At 41.6% G+C, this 22709-nt stretch overlaps 1 protein-coding gene across 1 annotated transcript; it reads left to right on the top strand.

The window, feature by feature from the left end:
- The first annotated feature begins 2634 nt into the window (after positions 1-2634).
- Positions 2635-22387, top strand: LOC112566759. The gene is made up of 7 exons (XM_025243097.1): positions 2635-3489; positions 3878-4171; positions 5365-5580; positions 14680-17466; positions 17732-17820; positions 18220-18313; positions 21663-22387. Exons 1-4 carry the CDS (start codon positions 3365-3367, stop codon positions 15293-15295), a joined length of 1251 nt encoding a protein of 416 aa, XP_025098882.1. The 5' UTR covers positions 2635-3364; the 3' UTR covers positions 15296-17466; positions 17732-17820; positions 18220-18313; positions 21663-22387.
- Positions 22388-22709: the final 322 nt, after the last annotated feature.

Here is a 22709-nt window from a genome sequence, read left to right as displayed (position 1 = left end):
AGTTTTCATGAAGTTCACAGATGAGCAAGACTGAACTAGTAGCTAGATTTGTCAGAGAACATCAATATGAGCCGATGGACATTTTTATTCTCATGCCAGCAACGATATGAAGAAAGTTCAGAAATTAGTTTCCTAGTAATTGACCATCAGCCGCTCGCAGTCTGGAACCGGATTCTATCTATCTAATCCTTAATCTCCTTAAATACATATGCTGTGCAACAGAATATAGTGCAAAAATAATCCAAAAAACCCCAACAGAATATGTAGAAAAAATTTACATGATACATGAATTTTTCTGCCATGTCATCTTTCTTTATTACTAGGCTTCATCTACAAAATATATTTCCAAGAAGACTGAAAGTGCTTCCCATATTGTATGTTGTATGGATGATAAGAATTTAGATCTTTGCCAGGTTTTGTGATGGGCACCATAAAAAGGGAGGGAAACACCCAGACACCTAAATAAAATGTTAAAATGTCTAGGAGATGGAGAGAGAACCATGGAAGATGAGATTGCAGCTCATGGCTAGGTGCTGAGTCCTTGCACATCTGAATGGCCTGTTGCAATGCAGTGAGAGAGAAAGGCAGATTATACTGTTTACAGTTATCAAAAGAGTAGAGAGAGAGGAAGAATTGTGAGCAATAATGGATGCCAGCGAATTAGCCACATCGCAGCTCAGCAAGTGAATCTTTGACCTGCAGGTGGCCCTATTAAGTCAGTAACTGAAGTCAAACACCCTTTCTCCCCCCCCCCCCCGGAATTTCTCAATCACACTGTCTCTAGATTTGCGCGCGCTTGTCTGAAATGAATACAAAACTAGTTTTCAACAGTTCACTTACAACAACTCAATCGCAGCAGGGGCCTGTGAGCATATTCAACTTGAGGCTTGAACACAGGCTGTGAGCAAACAAAGGCATGCGCGCCATTGTACCCCGCACACGGACCCTGAGGGCACGGCCAGCGCTCGTCACCATAACAAAGAAGTATTCATCACAAGGCCAAACTACAATCGCCTGCTGGCACCCATCCACTTTGCAGACCGTCAAGAAAAAAGCAAAGTCCTTAGAATTAATAGCATATTAACATTCAGTATAACATTATTTAGCTCGCTTTATCTATCCTTTCGCACTTGCACTGGAAGTGTCGTGCATTTCTTTCCCTATTAGTCTAATGTTGATGGGGTGGGGGAGTCTTGCATCATAGGAATATTCTTCGGTGACCGGATAAGCCAGTAGGTCTGGTACGTTTGCTGAGCGCGTATCGGGTGGAAAGGTGGGAAAGGTGGGAAGCAACTAGGGGACTAACTACACTTGTTTAACCACATCGACAAGAGCGAGTGCTATGAGAAACACCATGGATTCTTAAAAGCCACATACAACTCCTAGATTTTCAACTGTTCACTTTAATCCACCTGATAGTAAAGATCGTTTTAGAGGGGATTTAACTGATTTGCATACATTGTTGAAAATAAAAAGTCCCACTGCGAGGCCTCGTACAAAGCTTTCTTTTACTGCTCGTGTTCTAGACTGAGAGGAGAGCCCGAGGACTGAAATCGTGCCAAAGTCACCTTGTGTGTCAGCTTTGACATGCGCGAGTCAAACACTAGTTTTTAACGGTCATTAACTACAGCACGTTTCACTCCGATTACCTCCACGAAGTGTCGCGGACGTGGTGGTGTGCATACCTGTTGTACCTGTGGCACCTGTTGTACCTGTTGTACCTGTGGCACCTGTTGAACAGTCGGACAACGCTGTGCATGACGACTCACGTGATCATGTCGGCTGAGGACTGAGGTCACTTATATACACAGTCTGACGGAGTAAAGACATCAAGGTGAGTATAGTGTAGTCTGTGCGAGGACAGCAAGACATCACTGTTAGATTGCTACTACAGTGAGGTTTGGCTGGGGATGCAGGTATGCACATGACCTGTCCCAGCTCGTTCCAGCGAGGGACGTAGCGACACGTAGGAACATTTAGCGACGCTTCAGGTGGAGGTGGAAGTGGCAAAGCTTCAGGTGGAGGTGGAAGTGGCAAAAGAACTACAGAAATATCAGTATTCTAGTTCCCCATCTTGCTGTCGTCCTAGTCTACTGAATGGCTGTAATGGATATGTTGAGCAGTCAGTGCTTCACTTGTAGTCGAGTTTAGGACTGTTCATGCACAACGCACCACATTTCTTTATGCTTCCTAACGACAGTGGAAAACCTTGCTTTTTGTAAGTTAACCAATAGTCTTGGGTAGAGAAGGAGGAAATTGTGTAACGGAGAAATAGTAATGGTTGCCTGGATCAGAATTTAGACGTGACCTGAAATGTATACTTTATACAATTTTGTAAATTTCAGTAGTCCTACAAGTCTTAGTCTTCAGATTGCATGGACTCTTTCACTCCCTCTCTGTAAGATGTTGAAGCAAAGCTGTACTTTTCTTCTGATGAGTCCTCGCACTCTCATGCCACTTTTTTCTATTCCCAGGCTGGCATTGTAAATAGTCAGCAATTAAAAAACACTGAAAGCCTGATTTGACCACAATTTTACTTTCTGAGAGAAGGAGAAAGGCTTTGTGCGTGCGTGTGTGTGTGCGTGCGTGCGTGCGTGCGTGCGTATATCGACGGTCCTTTAGGTTCAGCGCCACCAGCCTGTTACTACAGCCAGGACTGGACAGATTTTTCTTCTTTTTTCTGGCTTCTTTCTTTCTGTCAGCTGTCATGAACATGTTATGCCAACTGGGTTTACATCGAAGTCACTGTATTCCATGTTACCCTGATCTTTCTCTTAAGTTGAGCTGTCAACACCACATGGCTGATACAGGATACTGAAGGTCATCTTATCTCGACTCGTGCTAAAAATTATTGATAGCACTTGATGACTTGGCCTCTTTTTTCTTAAATGTAGACATATTACTTGATTTTAGTTTTTTCCCCCTGTCGTCACTTGCATGCACTCAAAATGTGAAGACATGCACTTTAATTTGTTTAATTGTAATTTCACTTCTGTTTATGATATTGTTCCAGGTATGGTTCAGGAAAACCTGAGATTCTTGACCCCTTCAGGCACATAGGCTTCAATGGGCAGTGAACACTGAACATACTGTTCGTGGTCAGCACGGGCAGCAAATAGTGTACCTGCTGCAATCTCAAGCCATTTTTTTCCATTGAAAGTCTTTTCATATATTTTTGTTTCTGTTGTCTGTTTGTCTATGAAAAGAACAGTTTGAACATATATTTGTTCTGAGGTCACTGGTGCCAAACATGGATTTGCTTCTTTTTGTGATCAGCAGATTGTCAGAAAAGCTACCAGCACTTTGCCAATACCAGAACATGTACTTGCAGGAGAATTTTCTAGATTGATTTCTGTCTAACTTCATGCGCTGCCTGCATTCAGAAGCAAGAGATGTGAAATTGTTCTTACCTCAGAAAATTAGCTGTTCAAGAGTAGATGAAATGTGTATTTGTGTGTGTGTCTTCGTGGGTAGGTATGGATTTCGTAGGTGTGTATTAAGAATGTTTTTAACCATCATATTGCTCTTGTTTTACTATTTATCTAGCTTGTGTTTTTCTATGGATCCTTGTCTTACCTTGGAACTATCACTTTCCAAGTTACAACTGCCCTATGGGATTAATAATTTATCATTAACTATCAGAATTACTTAGCTGTACACTTATACGGATCAGCGGTCAGAATACATGTTATTTACTGATAGCAAGCTGTTATCAAAATAAGAGTAATAACAATAATAGAATTTGTAGAGCACACTTTTCAATGTGTAGACCAGCTCCGTGTATTGTTCACGAAAGATTACAAACAAACCGTCAGTTAACCATGCATCAAAGAAATGCACTAATTAATATTTACACCTATTCTGCTTGCTTGCTCAGATCGCACGTTGGAGCCTTCAGCATCATGGCAGCCCCATCGCCTCAAGTGCACTCCACAGATGCTACATATGACGAGTTTGCTCGGTCGACCCCAGTTCCGACTCCCACTCACATGATTGACAGAGATCCTCCTTACAGATGCCCCGTGTGCACCCCGGCAAACGTTCATCCGACGTCCTACGTGGGTCGAGTGAGACCAGCCAGTCTGGCCATCTCGCCCTCAGACATGGGCGTTGGAAGGAGGGCAGCAGGAGGGAGAGTGGGCCGCTCTGTGGGAGCAGTTTCTAGTCGTCCATTAGAGAGTTTGAGACTCAGCGCTGGCGCGACGCGTACGGGGACGGCAACGTGTAGCGTCACGGGAACTTGCGTGTGACGTCATCACTTCTGCCACAGCCAGCCGTACAGCTACACGGCGCGACGGGTAGATTGGAGTCTAGCGGTTGTGACCAGAACGTGTAAATTGTTCGCTTTATTTCAGCTTTTTTTGCAAGGATAGTCAATATAATTTCAACTGTTTATAATATTTAAATCTTCTGCAATCATACTTTATGCTGGAAATCAAACTAAGCTGCTTGTTTATGAAGTTAAAGCAGTGAAAAAAGACCATGCCTGCAATCGCTGGTTATGTCTATTCAATCGTATGTACAAGACTTGCTCAGACACTTTTCGTGTAAACAGGGCCGCCGAGAGCCAGCCCGGACCCCGGGACAGACGACCTCTCCAGGCCCCTTGTACTTGTAATCGTAAATTATTTTCCCAGTATATAATGTAAAAAAAAATCCACTGACCAAGACCGGGCCCCTTGACAGCCGCGGGCCCGGGTACACCAGACCCCCCTGTCCCCTCCTCTCGTCAGGCCTGCGTGTAAAGTTATTTAAAGACGAGATAAAACTGTTAAAGATAATAATTATAATTTTCTTCATCATTAGTTATCTATCCCCAAAATAACCGTTAAATATTTCTTAGTACTATTATAGAAACAACTATCTATAACTCTTGAAGAAATATTTCATACCATAGGCAAAAATTATTTCTTTATGTTATTAATTTTTTATTTATTATACAGTTGTAATATTTATGTTTTTTAATTATGTATATATATATTTTTGTTATGTTGTTCTGTATATACTATTACAGTTATGCCATAATTTAAGCAGTAACCATAAGCAATTTCATCTTTTGTAGCATTTTCATTTAACAAGTTTTGATTGTGTAATAGTTTATTATTCTTAGGAATTATAGTGGGTCAGGAATGAAATGCTGAGAAATTTTGAAATTAAATTGTACTGGTTATCCTGGTCACTACTAGCATTTGCATATTTTTTTTTACTTTCAGAGGCAAAAAAATTGTCTATGCAGTTACTTCCCGTGCATTCGCGCTCCCGTCGCTTAATCGCAATCGCTTTCTCAGAACGGGTACGCCTAGAGGCGGGCCCTACCCGTTGCAGTACGCGTCTTCCCTACGCGTCATGAATCTCAAACTCTCTATTACCGCTCAGAAGACGGAAGAGCGGAGGAGCACCTACAGAAGTGAGGGGAGGACAAGGCGTGTGGGCCCCAGGCAAGGGAGCTAACTACAGCCGCGGGCTGGACTACTATTATGTGGACAAGAAGGAAGAGAGACTGCAGGAGGCTAAAATGAACACCTTCTGGCTGAGAACGCTGTGTGCGCAGCCTGTCAGCGAGATTCTAACCAAATACAGGTTAGTAATAACACAAACATTTAGACAAATACAGGTTAGTAATGACACAAACATTTAGACAAATACAGGTCAGCGGTGACACAAACATTTAGACAAATACAGGTCAGTAATGTCACAAACATTTAGACAAATACAGGTCAGTAATGTCACAAACATTTAGACAAATACAGGTCAGTAATGTCACAAACATTTAGACAAATACAGGCCCCGTATGCATGTAGCCCGGAGAAGGGGTCTAATCGGTAATAGAGCTCATCCGGGTGGATAGAAGCGAAAAATTCGTATGCACGAGAGCCCGGAGAAGCTGTCCGGTGTGGCTTCTCGCGTATAAAGTTATCGGTGGCCCCGGGGCTGTGTAACTCGCTATCCGGGAGGAAAAATGGCGGACGTCACTGTGTTTACTAGCAACAACGTCGATTGTCGAGACGAAATCGGGTGTTTGGTGACAGATCGCACCCGTTTGAAGTGTTGGATGAATTAAAAACTGTATTGCAAACTTCAATTTAGTCGAGAGAACATTCTAGCGCTGACCGCTGAAGTGGCATGCGAGATCGCTGTCACCAGTGGGCAAGGTACACTAACGTGTTCACTACAAGTGCTCATGACTGACGATATTTTGCCATATTAAACTATCAAGAAGTATGTGGAGAATTCACTGATGTAGACAAATCAACTGTTATTCGTACTGTGGCGAGAGTCACCGATGGTTTGCATCGGCGAGCCCCTAACGGAATTTCATTACCGGATCAAGGTTGTGCTGAAAAGACAAAGATATGCAGACACATCGGGCCTGTGAATTTTCAAAAGTAGTTGGATTTATCGACAGCAACTTGATTTCAGACTCCAATGGAAAATAAAGTAAACTTATACATAATATTAATACTTGAATTTGTAAGGCGCTTGTAAATGTTTGCTGAATGCACCACACGTGAAGTATTGCAAAACAAACCTACAGTACAAAACATGTAAACAAGAAACATGTAGACAAAATGAAACCCTAGAAATGAAAGGCTCTACATACTTTGTAATTTCATTATCTATTCAACGCTACAAAAATTTGCTGACCAATGTAGAAATAATTTATCACTTTAATTTACTCACAATCTCAATGTCTTAAAGTTCCATTCTTTACTGACATCAACAAATAAACAGACCCTTATTAGATGAGCTAAGTTTGTTTACTTAGGACGGTAAACTAGAAGAAATAAGAGAATATGTATATGTGTGTGGATGTGGGAGGTTTACATATATACATAAGTAAATATGAGTATATGCGTGTGTGGATGTGGGTAGTATATCTATAAGCAAATATATGTATGTGGGGAGATTTACATCTGTAAGCAGAGATGTGTGTGTTGGGGGGTATTAAATATATATGGATATGAGTGTGTTGGGTTGTGGTGGGAGTACATGTGTATATAAGAAGATACAAGTGTGCATGAGGGAGGGGGATTTTATATATACATGCAAATATGAGTGAGTAAGGGTGTGTGTGTCAGGGGGTATTTTATATATGCAGATATATGTGGGGGGGATTACATATATATATATATAAAAGCGGATATAAGACTGTGTGTACCGGGGTGGGGGAGGTTATAAATAAGCAAATATGAGGCTGTTTGTGTGTGTGTAGTTGGATTATATATACATATATGAGTGAGTAGGTGTGTGTTGGTGGTATATACATCTAAGCAGATATGAGGCTGTGTGTGGTGGTGGTGGTGGTGGTGGTGGTGGGGTGTTAAATTTGTATTCATAAGCAGATACAAGTGTGCATGAGTGGAGAGGAATTATATTTATATATGCAAATATGAGTAAGTAGGGGGAGTGTGACGGGGGATATTTTATGTATATGCAGATGGGGGGATATATATATATAAGCAGACGTGTGCATGTGTATGTTTGTGTATATATACATAAGCAGATATGAGACTGTGTGTAGGAGGATTATTTTTAAATATATATATGCACATATGAGTAAGTAGGTGTGTGTATATGTCAGGAGCAGATATGAGTATGTGTGTAAGGTAGGTTACATTAAGGTGACCAGACGTCCCGCATTTGGCGGGACAGTCCCGCTTTTGACCTCGTGTCCCGCCTGAATATCGGGCAGGACGCCCAATGTCCCGCTTTCTGGCTTTCTGGAAGTCCATCAAATGTCCCGGTTGTCTTTAAAAATCTGAATACCGTACACTGATATGCCCCCCCCCCCGTACTTTTTTCGGCGTTTTTTGTCGGTGACGACACCATCTTCGGCAGGTGTCCCGCTTTCGCTCCCGAAACGTCTGGTCACCTTAGTTACATGTATATATATATAAAGGCAGAGATGAGTGTATGTGCATGGGGGGGTTACATATATGTATATAAGCAGATATATGGCTGTGTGTGGATGGGTGGGGGTTACACATGTGTGCATAAGCAGATGTGTGTGCGTGTGTGAGGGGAGATTTATATATACTGATATGAGTAGGTGTGTGTGTCGGGGGGGGGGAGTTTATATATGTGTGTGTGCATGTGGCTTGTGTAAGCATCAATAAGCATCTATGAGTAGGTGTGTAAGGGGGGATTTTATATATGTATGCAGATATAAGTAAGAATGTATGTGTATATATCTGTGTTAGGTAAGAATGACAGAGGGCCAGAAACATCCCCTCCAAAACGTTTTGTTTGTTTACATGTGTTTATATACTTTGATTTATTTGATTACACATGCAGTGATGCGATTTGCATTAAAGGGCTAGAAGAAGGAAAGAACAAGTGAGTGAGGCAAAAAATTAGCTTTTAATGTATTAACTGTTACAAACTGACCAGTGAATGTGTGTGTGTATGTGAGGGAGATTGCATATAAGATATATAGTAATGTGTGTGAATGTATGTATATTTTGAATATCTCAATACCCTTGAAAGGGTGAAAAAAATAAAGATTCTTGAAGCATAAGCTTCACAAACTGATGACACTCTGAAAAACATGAACTAAGTGCATTGGATAAGATCGATGTAAGGAATGAACCAAGTAGTGCTACATTACACGAAATATTTCTTCAAGAATTCTTAAAGTAGTTATAAAATCAAATCCCCACAAATACAAGCACTGGTTAAACATGACAAATGCTGTGCTTGTCTGCCCATGATAGGAACAGCTTGAACAAAATTGCCCATGTTAGTTATAAGATCATTGGTGTCAAGCAGAAGAATTTGGGTTTTTGTTGGTATTAGTAAATTGTCAGGAAATTGGCATTTGAACATGTCATTGCAGGAGAACTTGTATTAAATTCAGGCAAACCTAATGCTGTTCCAAAAGTGCAGAAGCAATAAAAATATATATACACAAAATCATTTCCTTTATTATTTCAACTGATGAATACTAAGTGAAAGGTGTGTGAGTGTAAAGGGTATGGTCCTAGAATAGATGTAGGAAACTAGGAATTTTTTGTATCAAGCCATTCATTCTTTTACGATGTACCACTTTGTTTTGTAACTGAGCACTTGGTTTGTAACTTAGCAGACTTAAAGTTAACCTCTGGTATTACTAATGCTTGTCACTGGTCAATGACATAATATTTTGTGTGTTGGAATCACCATGTTTAGCGAATGTATAAAGCAGTTTTCAACATAAACTACAATGTTGCCCTCTCTAAATGCCACTCTGTGTGTCTAGCATGTGTGTAGACACTTTGTAAATGCAATGAACTCCTCCATCGATGCGTGCATACTAAACAGTCACTAGCTTTCAACTGTTAAATTATACATCATCTTGAGTGAGTGTAATAATGTAACAAATTAAACACAACCTTTGACTGAACACAGGCTATATATAGTCAATATTTACATTTCAAGGCTCAAGGCTCTTCATTTGTCTTTGCACTCTGGGCACTTCTAATGCCAACCCACATGCAAGTATTCACCTTTTGCATGTTGACTCCTCATGATTTTTTTTTTAGGCTGTGACTGTGACTGTGATTACCAAATAAAACAGGATGCTTGAGGGAGATCTCTACAAGCAATGTCGGAACGCTGAAGTTAGCCTTGCCCATATGTTTATTTCTTAAACATGTTAAACTTTTGCACATGTAATATAGTCACAAGATACAACTCCCTTTGGTAGTTGACATCGCAAACCCGTCTGCTCTCTGACAAATCCTTTCGCCAGCCCCTTTGTTTATTTCCGTACTTTCTTTGTCTTCGCTAGTAACCACGCAAACACAACAAGGTGAGAGATCGCTGCCTCACACTCTGAGTCACTTGACTCACTACAACAGGGTCAAATACCGAACATTGAGACAATGACTTGCTAATTAAGTAGGTGGGACCTCAAAGACGACAGTTCGATGTAAGGAAAGAACAAGGTGACGATAGGAAGTAGTTAGCCTCCTTCACCTCCACTGACAGCCACCGGGTTTTCCCGCAGCCAGGCCCGGAGAGCTAGTTGAGGGCGATTAGCGCTTCGTGCATGCGGAATCCGGAGAGACCGTAATCGGGAGTAGGTCCCGACTAGCTTTCTGGGACTAGCAGCTAATTGGAAGTATCCTCAGTCGATTTTCATGCATACGGGGCCAGGTCAGTAATGATACAAACATTTAGACAAATACAGGTTAGTAATGACACAAACATTTAGACAAATACAGGTCAGTAATGTCACAAACATTTAGACAAATACAGGTCAGTAATGACACAAACATTTAGACAAATACAGGTCAGCGGTGACACAAACATTTAGACAAATACAGGTCAGCGGTGACACAAACATTTAGAGAAATACAGGTTAGTAATGACACAAACATTTAGACAAATACAGGTTAGTAATAACACAAACATTTAGACAAATACAGCTTAGTAATGACACAAACATTTAGACAAATACAGGTCAGTAATGACGCAAACATTTAGACAAAATACAGGTTAGTAATGACACAAACATTTAGACAAATACAGGTCAGTAATGACACAAACATTTAGACAAATACAGGTCAGCGGTGACACAAACATTTAGACAAAATACAGGTTAGTAATCACACAAACATTTAGACAAATACAGGTCAGTAATGACACAAACATTTAGACAAATACAGGTCAGCGGTGACACAAACATTTAGACAAATACAGGTCAGCGGTGACACAAACATTTAGAAAAATACAGGTTAGTAATGACACAAACATTTAGACAAATACAGCTTAGTAATGACACAAACATTTAGACAAATACAGGTCAGTAATGACGCAAACATTTAGACAAAATACAGGTTAGTAATGACACAAACATTTAGACAAATACAGGTCAGTAATGACACAAACATTTAGACAAATACAGGTCAGCGGTGACACAAACATTTAGACAAAATACAGGTTAGTAATCACACAAACATTTAGACAAATACAGGTCAGTAATGACACAAACATTTAGACAAATACAGGTCAGCGGTGACACAAACATTTAGACAAATACAGGTCAGCGGTGACACAAACATTTAGAGAAATACAGGTTAGTAATGACACAAACATTTAGACAAATACAGGTCAGTAATGTCACAAACATTTAGACAAATACAGGTCAGTAATGACACAAACATTTAGACAAATACAGGTCAGTAATGTCACAAACATTTAGACAAATACAGGTTAGTAATGACACAAACATTTAGACAAATACAGGTCAGTAATGTCACAAACATTTAGACAAATACAGGTCAGTAATGACACAAACATTTAGACAAATACAGGTCAGTAATGACACAAACATTTAGACAAAATACAGGTTAGTAATTGTCGCGTGACCGCGACGAAGCCAGTCGAACTTCAACTGAGCGCAGACCATACACAGAAATGACAAAGACAAAATTCACGTAACAAACAAAACTAATTTAATAGCCACAGAAATAATACTGATAGGAACCAAAAATCAAACATTCCACACTCTCACATGAACAAATATAGATCAGCGCGAACAATCCAACGAACAAAAAATAGATAAATTAAAATAAGACAAATCAGCTGCCCTGTGCACAGGCTAATATCAGTCACCGTATATACAATACATCACCCGCATGCACTGCAGGGTGACAGTCTAGAAGTCCGTTGAAGATGTCCACAGACGGCAGCCCGCCCTCTGGCCTTGCTTGCCGCTCTAAAGACGTACCCCCACCCCTCTGTCTTCTCGTCCAGATGCGATGATGTGGGACGGCCACTGGCCACGAAAGCTCCTGCTCGAAGATTCCTGCTCTAGGTGTTCAGTCGAAAGCCTTTCCGCACACTGGTGCAGCAGGGTCGCGAGTTCACTCGCCGACGAGATGATGATGATGGTGCAGGGTGGACGCTCGACACGATGACGGACAGCAACGCGAACAAAGGATGTGAAGACACGGTGACACGAAGGAAGAGCGAAAAACAACAACAGGTGGAAGAGTGAAGAACAAAAAATAAGCCTGTAGATAAAACAATTCTTACAATCAACAGGCGTGTCCCGAAACTGCTCAATTTCTAAAACAATATTTTCACACCGACACATATATCTGACCATCGGACTAATCCTAAGATTCGTCAAAAATCTAATGTTGATCTTACACAAATCCATACAACGGGAAACGAGTACGTGCTACAAGCGTCGCGACCCGGCAATCACGAACGTTAACCTAACAAAGTACAAATCTTGCAATTAAACATCGGACTATGGCTTTGAACATAAAAGGATTCTCTCACTTGAACTTCCACCGCTACCCAAAGGCCCTTACAGACTAGAATGGTGTGGAACCCGACAGAATGGGTCTCTACTCACCCAAAACGGCTTGTGGCAGATCGGTCGATACAAAATGAAAAACTCTGACTGTCATGGCCACGGTCCAGCACCGTCTGTTACTTGATGACGACTACCCATGACGTCAAAGAAGGAAAAAGTAAAATGACGCATCAAGGAAGCTGTGCGCGCGCGCGTAACGTAAGACAAAGAGGGGACAAAAGCGTGAAGAAAAGACCTAAGGATGGGTGAGCTCAGTATTGGAGGCATACAAGGATGACAGCACAATCGCTGACACGCGACAGTAATGACACAAACATTTAGACAAATACAGGTTAGTAATGACACAAACATTTAGACAAATACAGGTCAGTAATGACACAAACATTTAGACAAAATACAGGTTAGTAATGACACAAACATTTAGACAAATACAGGTTAGTAATGACACAAACATTTAGACAAATACAGGTCAGTAATGACACAAACATTTAGACAAATACAGATCAGCGGTGACACAAACATTTAGACAAATACAGGTTAGTAATGTCACAAACATTTAGACAAATACAGGTCAGTAATGACACAAACATTTAGACAAATACAGGTCAGCGGTGACACAAACATTTAGACAAATACAGGTTAGTAATGACACAAACATTTAGACAAATAAAGGTTAGTAATGTCACAAACATTTAGACAAATACAGGTCAGCGGTGACACAAACATTTAGACAAATACAGGTTATTAATGACACAAACATTTAGACAAATACAGGTTAGTAATCACACAAACATTTAGACAAATACAGGTCAGTAATGACACAAACATTTAGACGAATACAGGTCAGCGGTGACACAAACATTTAGACAAAATACAGGTTAGTAATGACACAAACATTTAGACAAATACAGGTCAGCGGTGACACAAACATTTAGACAAAATACAGGTTAGTAATGACACAAACATTTAGACAAATACAGGTTAGTAATGACACAAACATTTAGACAAATACAGGTTAGTAATGACACAAACATTTAGACAAAATACAGGTCAGTAATGACGCAAACATTTAGACAAAATACAGGTTAGTAATGACACAAACATTTAGACAAATACAGGTTAGTAATGACACAAACATTTAGACAAATACAGGTTAGTAATGACACAAACATTTAGACAAATACAGGTCAGCGGTGACACAAACATTTAGACAAATACAGGTAAGTAATCTCACAAACATTTAGACAAATACAGGTTAGTAATGACACAAACATTTAGACAAAATACAGGTTAGTAATGACACAAACATTTAGACAAATACAGGTCAGTAATGACACAAACATTTAGACAAGTACAGGTTAGTAATGACACAAATATTTAGACAAATACAGGTAAGCGGTGACACAAACATTTAGACAAATACAGGTTAGTAATCTCACAAACATTTAGACAAATACAGGTTAGTAATGACGCAAACATTTAGACAAATACAGGTTAGTAATGACACAAACATTTAGACAAATACAGGTCAGCGGTGACACAAACATTTAGACAAATACAGGTTAGTAATGTCACAAACATTTAGACAAATACAGGTTAGTAATGACACAATTATTTAGACAAATAAAGGTTAGTAATGACACAAACATTTAGACAAATACAGGTCAGTAATGACACAAACATTTAGACAAGTACAGGTTAGTAATGACACAAACATTTAGACAAATACAGGTTAGTAATGTCACAAACATTTAGACAAATACAGGTTAGTAATGACACAAACATTTAGACAAATACAGGTTAGTAATGACACAAACATTTAGACAAATACAGGTTAGTAATAACACAAACATTAAGACAAATACAGGTTAGTAATGACACAAATATTTAGACAAATACAGGTTAGTAATGACACAAACATTAAGACAAATACAGGTCAGTAATGCCACAAATATTTAGACAAATACAGGTTAGTAATAACACAAACATTTAGACAAATACAGGTTAGTAATGACACAAATATTTAGACAAATACTGCTCAGTGGTGACACAAATATTTAGACAAATACTGCTCAGTGGTGACACGAGATTTTAGAAAAATAAAGATCAGTTGAAAACGAGTTAGTTGCATTCATGATTACACTGTATCTGAGTGTAGCTAATTTGCATAGGTCGACTGTATTCGGAATGATAAAAATATTGCAGTATAAACTGAACAGAGATATATCGGCAAATATATCACGAGCAGTGATCTAGACAGTGTGCCATTAATACATATTTGTAGTCAAACTTAGTTGGCTATGGTGTCGTACAAAGGTCTACATGTATTTCTAAAGTCGTCTACTGAATGTTAAAAGCTTTCCCAACAGGCGGAGGTCGGAGCTGCGACAGACTAAAGTCACGTGGTCCCAGACCAACACAACTCCTGGGGAGAGATCTCTGATGCAGGCATGGACACGTAATGTCTCCAGAAGGGTTGTTCCAAGAGTGACTGTCAAAGACATCCCAGGGTGCACTAGCGAACAAAAGGTGCTGCCATTCAGGAGGAATCCCACCCAGGAGATACTGAATTTGGTGTTCAGCGAGCAGTCAGACAGCCTGGGTGTCTGGACTGACGACCATGTGGTCAATGATCATCATCAGAAGGTTTACCCATTCAACGACACGGCTGCTTTAGCACAGCGGTCAGGACATAGCCAAGGGAAGAAAGCATCCTCAATTTTCATGAACAGACAAATAAAGAAAACGCCCGAAATTCCCCCACCTCAACCAGTCAGCGCTTCTGATTATTTCCAGACGATTTTGCCTGATCCAATCATACTGAAAGCAGCCCAACAACAGAGACTGGCCTTGAACACAACGAGGGTGCCTTCCGATGACTACAGTCCTGCCATAGCCACATCCAGTCCTGACAGTCTTGCAGACACACAGCCAGCTGTCAGTCACGGCACTGTCCTCCCAGCCATCCGGCAAGAGCGTTCCTGAGCTTATGGTGGCCAGTGCACACACCTCACCTCACATGCACGCGTATGCAAATGCGAGATTATCCATAAGAATGTACCAAAAACAAGGCGATGGGTACTGTGAAAACAACAACAACAACATATTTTCCATGCAAGACCTATAAACCTATTTTCGGGTTTTTTTCTTAGTGACCTTGAAGTAGCTTGCAACACAAAGAAGTCGATGTGACAATCAGGGTTCGAGGCCAGCGACATAACGGAGGGTTAGAAGCCAGTTGGACAGTGGAAGTCGTCGTCCCTCCCGAGTTGTCACTCAACAGGAATCTGCTATGTCCCCTTTTATGGAGAAGAAGGTGGGGGAAGAAAAGAAAACAATACCACAAAACAGAGTATGATTCTGGGAGGGGGAAATTGGTGGCCGGCCAGCAGCTAAGGCTGTATCGCGGCTGAATTTTAAAAATGTAACTGATATATTTCAAAAGCCCTTCTCTACTGCTATAGATATCCAAATGAGATGGCTTCAGCTAAGACATTTTTTTTTTTACTTTGGATCCTACTCACAAACTCGTTTCTTTTTTAAATGTAAGCTCAATACAACTCCTTTTTGTTGTTTTTGTAAACAAGACGATGAAACCATTGAATACGTATTCCGGCACTGTCCCGTGAGTAAAGACTTTTGGGACCAACAACGGAATTTGCTAAGCAACCAGAACTATTCTGAGGAAGTTAGGTTTTGTAAAGACATTGTGTTGTTTGGTATTAGTAGAACTGAGGGGGTTGACAAAGCTTTGAACTTCATTATTCTTCTAGCAAAACTTTTCATTTCTAAAATAAACAGAGTCCTAAAGGCAATAGCAACAGTGGATAAGTTTATAATTATCATTTCTAAAGTCACGATACTTTGTGGAGCAATATGTGACATCTATTAATAGCACACAAATTTCCTTTTGGCAGCAGTGGCCCCCATTTAGTCATGTGACTTGATTAATAACGGCACTATTTGTAATGAAGCTTATGTCCACATTGCATTACTTATGTCAACATTGCATGGATGGTCATATCTGCAAAGACTACATAGTGTTTTATGTAACTAGCTGTTTGTGAATGAAGTGCCACCGACATCTGTGGTGTATTGTGCTGTGATTGCTACGGTGAATATGTTGCTCAGTCCACTGATTTATTTTTTTTTTAGTAGGCATCGAACTGTTAATTTTGCTACAGATGTTCAGAAGAGATATACCTATATAGTTCTATGGTTGGTTGGTTTATGTCACGGTTGAATGGTAGCTTCACACTACACATCTGGAAACTGTCCATTTTCAAAAAGCTAGTTTAGATAATAGAAACGATGAAATGGTTGTCAATGAACACTTGAATAATTCATGTGCTAACTCACTGGCCCCGCTGTTTATTATTTTTCAGTGAAAGGACAGCCCTTTCTATTTTGTCCACACTGATCGACAATCCTTATCATTATCAACACTACCTTAATAATAACATTAGTGTTACTACTAGTGTCCCTGTTGACCATGATTTCAGTCAATGCATTAAAATATTACTGAACTGACTGCCCATTCTCGGTAGGTGTAGTTTCCACATGTGGTGTTTCTTGTATGAATTTAAATGCATTCTTGTGATGATCGTGTAACCAAAGCAAAATTAACTTTTCTTCGGGGTTGTCAGCAGAGAGAGAGTCGTCAGCAGTGATGATGAGGCTAACAACAACACCAAGTACAAACCCCCATCACCTCACAGTCCCCATCGTATTGTAGGGATGAGAGACATGGACTCTGCTCGCTGATACAAAAAGAAATATCCACCCATTGCAGGCGAACACTGTTCCTGCTTTTCTACCTGGAGCTTAAGATGAATGAATACGTGCAGAGCACGGGTGCCACCCCGTTAGGCCGCCAGACACCCCATCCTTTCCCCAAGTCAAGGGACTGAATGATTTTTCAATGTTTGGCGGTGGGGTGGGTGGGGTTGGTTTATCTAGAAGTCGGGTATCAATCCAGGGTGCTGACCTATCTGTGCTCAGTCACAGCAGCTGCTGTTCTCCCAGATAACACAGCGAGTGTCCGTTGACCTCCGCGATGTTGAAGCTGCTCACGTCTGGCACTTGTAGCAGACTGTCTCAGACAATGCTTCTTTGGCTCCTCGCACTTCTCCTTGTGGGTGCCTTCTGGCAGTCAGGTGCGTTGGCCATTAGGCTGCAAGATCGTGTAACTATGACTTGTTCTACAGCTATTTTAATTACCAACCGAAAAAGAAGTTTCTGAAAGTTCTTTTTGTCGGAAATAGCTTTGTTATCTCTAAAAACAGCAGATGAATGTCACATATAATAACTTCATTTGGATCTCTCTCTCTTCTGTTACATCGCTGAAAATATCGAATAATGTGTGTGTCTGTATGTATGTTCATGTGGGTGGGCGCGCGTGTGTGCGTGCATACCCAGCAGGCGCCACGGAATGTCCAGATGACTGGACAGTGTTTCAAGGCTCCTGCTATGTATTCATAGACGACTTTGTTGGCTGGACCGACGCCTGGGTGAGACAATATTTGTGACTTGATAGGAGGACTTCGGAACTTTTGACACGTACAGAATTATTTCGGGAAATGTAAATTGTAATTTATTATCGCTAGGAAATTTGTTCCAAAATACTTATGTGAATCCCCTTTTTATGAAAACTCAGGATTGTATTCCAGGACTCTTGTTGAAAACGAAGCTGTCTTTGATAAGGGATATGACACATTTAAAACATGATACTTTGAGATTAAAGTGGAAGGAATAAATACATCGACAGAATTGGAGGTAAGATTTATCAGCTGTGGTACTGGTGAGATGTGAGATGCTAGCTTTTATATTCCTTTGTGTTTGTAGAAAAAGGCTTTGGGTCTTTCTCCACTCTGTAGCACGGGAATTTAGTGTATTTCTTATATCTACAGACAATCTGCAAGACGCTGGATTCCAAAATTGTCACCATAGAAACGCCAGACGAGAATGACTTTGTTTCAGCACAGTTGAGGATGAGAGGTGGAAGTAAGTACCAGTGATCAGTCAGCCCAACCTTCCGGCGCTCAATAATAAGGGAGGGGTAAAGGACGAGTGATAAGGAGTGCATATGTATCCATAACAATTATCACTACTCTTGTATTCATCACAGAAAAATCACCGCTCATGTACCCACCATAATGATAAATACACACTTATTCTTCACGACAATGATCACTACGCATGATATGCATCACAGAAAAATCACCGCAAGTGTATTCACCACAAAAAGTTGTCTGCTGAACAAGTTTTTACCACAAAAATGACCACCGAGCATTTATCCATCATTAGACTGACACCACAACACAATGATGACTGCGCATGTACCTTCTACAACAATGGTTGCCGTGCATGTACCCTGATCACTGTGCATGTACCCTCATCACTGTGCATGTACCCTGATCACTGTGCATGTACCCTCATCACTGTGCATGTACCCTGATCACTGTGCATGTACCCTCATCACTGTGCATGGTTGAACAACGAGGACAGGCCAGCAAAGGTGGAGGGGAAGGTGTAGTGTCAGGGTGCTGACTAGGGGAGTGGTGCTGATACTCGGGTGGGTCTTGTGGCTCAAGAAAGACTGCTGCAGGTTGGTTGGTGTCCGCTGAAGCAGGGAGACAAAAGCGGGACTGTGAGGGCGAGTGGAGACAGCGAAATAGCTCATTGTCTGAGGCTACATTTTGCTACATTCAGCTATATCTGCTGTTTTGTCATCCACAAGTAAAGGTATGACAGGATCTTCTAGAAAGTAGACCTCCGTAGGGGAGCTAGTAGCGTGTGCACAATAGGCATGAATCTATCTATTCCTCTTCGTGCATCAGGTTGCACATAAGGCCTCAACCAGAGTCCGCCACCGATGTCGATCGGCTGAAACCCGCTCTAGGTGACCCCATGTCCAGCCCTTTCCCTTCATCTCCCTTTCCACTGTTCTTCTCCAAGTTTCCTTTGGGCGGCCTCGTTTTCTTCGGCCGTCTGGAGTCCATCGTAGGGCGACTCTGGAAAGGTCTGCTGTCTGCTGGCGGAGCACATGTCCAATCCATCGCCAACGCCTTCGTTGAACCTGCGTGGTGATGGACTCGGTTTCAGTTCTTCGGTGGAGTTCTTCGTTGGTGATGGTGTTTGGCCAAAAGATGTTAGTATGCGCCTGAGGCATCTGTTTTGGAAGACGTCAAGCTTGTTACTGATGGTTTTGGTCATCTTCCAAGATTCTGATCCATAAAGGAGGGTGCTGATCACATTTGACTTGAAGATTCTCAGCTTGATCTTCTGGCTGATGTTTTTTGCCTTCCATGTGCTCCTGAGTGAGGCGAAGGCCTGGCTGGCTTTCGCCAGTCGGGCTCGAATCTCCACCTCCGCATCCCGGTGTTTGACATTTGGACCCAAGATAGGTGAAACTGTCAACTTCCTTAATCTCTTCTCCATTTAGTTTGATGCTGTCTTGGACTCTGGCGTTCACTCTCATACTTTTCGTTTCTTTGTGCTGACCTTCAAGCCAAGGTTTCCAGCTGTTTCTGAGAAGGCATTTGTTTTTTCCTGCATGTCTTGGTGGCGGTTGACAGCAGGGCAATGTCATCAGCAAAGTCAAGTCTTCCAGTGTTGTTGTTGCTGTCATAGTCATGGTCCATCTGATCCCTCTCCTCTCACTGTCGGTGGAAGTCTTCATGATCCAGTCCATGGCCAGGATGAAGAGGAACGGCGACAGAATGCAGCCCTGCTTCACCCCGGTACTGACGTTGAAGGGGTCTGTGAGCTCCGTGTCACAGACAACCTGGGATTTGAAATCGCTGTACAGCATTGCATGAAGCCCACAACTTTTACCCTTTTCAGCAGCTCTCCATCCCACCTCAAAACGCAGTTTCGGCCTGATAGTTGAAGTGCAGTGTTGTGGCAGTTCCAGGTGGTTTATCTGTCTAACAGGACAGGTAACAGAGACGAGTACAGGAATTGTGACCATTGAGAATCAGACGAGTCGGAAAAAAGACTGGCTCCACTGTTTGTATTGGTGGACAGGTGGCGCAACGGTTAGCGCCTGTCACCAACAGTGAGGGTTGACTGTCCTGGGTTCAGTTCTCGTCTAGGGCACGCTGTTCTTTTTGGATTGGTGTAGAACATTAATTCCTCCTCTTTATTTTTAGTTTCCATATCTGCGTTTTCACTTACATGATGAACATAATCAAAATGTATTAGTGACAGATTGTTTTCAAGATGAAATGCTATGTTGCAGTATTTGAACTGATTCGTAGTTCTTAATGCAAGCAGCATATAAAAACCATCTTCCAGATTTACACAACGATCTTTTTAAGTACACCTTAATTACATGTCTAATTAAAGCTGCAGTCGAAGTACAGCGAGTATACAATTGTTTTCTATGGCGTCTCCGTGGTGGAGTAGAAGAGTTTTACTACCTGCTAACTTCCCTCACACGGTCCAAAATCAAAGGGTGGACCAGGGACACCCCACATGTAGGAAGAGGCGACTCAGCCTCGGACTACGAGAGAAACATCACTTTCCTCGTCGGCGGGCTGGTCAGAGGTTTGTCTTGCGGAGACGTGAAAGTTTTAAACAAACTTGTTGTTTAAGTTGGAGAGCATAGCTTGCCAAAGGACGGTGGATATTATATATATATCTGTACGAACAGGAAGTTTATAGATGCAAACTGTGCTTGATGCTTGTGACCTGTGAATGATACACGCGGACAGGATAATAACTGTGAACTGTGAACTGTGAACGTGGTGTGAAGCGAGCGACACCGGAGTAAGCTAAGTAGCCAAGTATCAACCACTTATAGCAACATTTTGTTGGGCTCATTGCCGCTCATACATGTAGAGACGATTTATGTCTTCTTTTACTTAATTATATTTTCTTTTACATACATATCTACTTTCTTGATTGTGTGTTGTAACAAAGAAGTGAGTGTTGTAGTTATGTGTGGTCGAATGCTGGTCAGATGAAGTATCCCATGCGCGACAGGAGAGAGCAAGCCTCACAACTGGCCAGCCAGCCAACCTTTACACTGGTGTAGGCTGCGACAGGAATGGTAGACGATGCGAGATGCTGGTTCGGGCTGCACCAAATCGGAAGGGCTAAATTGAGGTTCTGATGTATTCTGAGGAACTTGCAGGAAAAAGCATAGTCATACACCTCATTCAAGTCACAGATGACCCAGCTCTAGATGTCACCTGTGGCATAATACCAAAAATTGATATCCACAGGTAGTATACCGATTTAATGTTTGATGGTCACAGACGCGCGTTTTAACAGTGCCTTTCGTAAGATGTACAAACAGGGTGGGTATGCACCCGTCGTCACCAGCTCGGTTTTTCTTGTTATTCAGACAGAGGTGCCTGGATTGGTTTTCAAGACTTCGTAAAGGAGGCACTGGGTGTTGGCCGACACGCAGGAAGCGTCTGAGTATACTCACTGGGCTCCGGGAGAACCTAACAATGACCAGGATCAGGACTGTGGCACCATCCGTGGCGATGGCCAGTGGGACGATGACGTGTGTGGCGCCACGCATCAAGTGGTGTGTGAAAAGCCGTAGGCTGCAGCAACAGGTAACCGTGTCGGGGTCAACCTTGATGAGAAATCACCCCACCTGACGATTTGTTGTTTAAGACCATTTTAAAAACGAAAGAATCAAAGAAACTGTTGCAATCTTTAGAACATGTGTTTGTTTTGATAGCTGGCTTTGGTACTGAACTCATTTAGTGTTACCACGAACTTATCTCCCCTCAAATACACCTTCATGGTGTTACATATTGTGACACTGCTGTACACTGGCTCCCTCTGGCGCTGCTAATTAGCTCTGTAGCAAGCCTATGCACTGATCTATGAACTGGTTGATATATCAGCAGGTCCATGTGAACTAATGCAAGTGTCAAATTAGTTATATACCCCGTGTACAATGGTGTTGTGTAATTCCACCCTGACTTTGATCGGAGAACTCATAGCTCGTGTTCATTCCTTCAGAGTTTTGATGTTTGTCTTGATATTTGATAAATCTCGTCTTGTGTTTCTGAACTTTGTGTGCAAATAAAGACTATATGTGAGCGCAGCAAAGTTGTGAATGTGCTTAGTCCTGGTGACTGTGTAACTTCACCTACACACTGGTGAGTGTAATCTAATCCTAGATATTCTCACTGTGTAACGTACATGTAGACACCACTCACTGTGTAACGTGCACCTAGACACTACTCACTGTGTAACATTACCGAAGCTCTTGTTCTTTGCTCATGAGCGTCTATCTCTATGAGACTCAACACGACCTCAACATCTTTGCTGCGCGTGCGTCTTTAGAAATGTTCTGCGCTTGTGTGTCAGAGTGGGGTCAAGGCCTCGGGAAGCTGACCAGCCAACTGAATCCTGTTGTGACAAGCCTGAA

Source organism: Pomacea canaliculata, linkage group LG6, assembly GCF_003073045.1.
Source record: "Pomacea canaliculata isolate SZHN2017 linkage group LG6, ASM307304v1, whole genome shotgun sequence".
NCBI lineage: Eukaryota > Metazoa > Mollusca > Gastropoda > Architaenioglossa > Ampullariidae > Pomacea > Pomacea canaliculata.
This window is presented reverse-complemented; position numbering and strand designations above follow the sequence as displayed.

What these genes read in the sequence shown, in the direction of transcription:
- LOC112566759 (XM_025243097.1), top strand. Translation starts at nt 3,365, where the DNA reads ATGCGCTGCCTGCATTCAGAAGCAAGAGATGTGAAATTGTTCTTACCT. An exon ending in GGTAGGTATGGATTTCGTAG is followed by an intron (nt 3,490 to 3,877) that starts GTGTGTATTAAG and finishes TTGCTTGCTCAG; the next exon opens with ATCGCACGTTGGAGCCTTCA. An exon ending in GGAGCAGTTTCTAGTCGTCC is followed by an intron (nt 4,172 to 5,364) that starts ATTAGAGAGTTT and finishes CTCAAACTCTCT; the next exon opens with ATTACCGCTCAGAAGACGGA.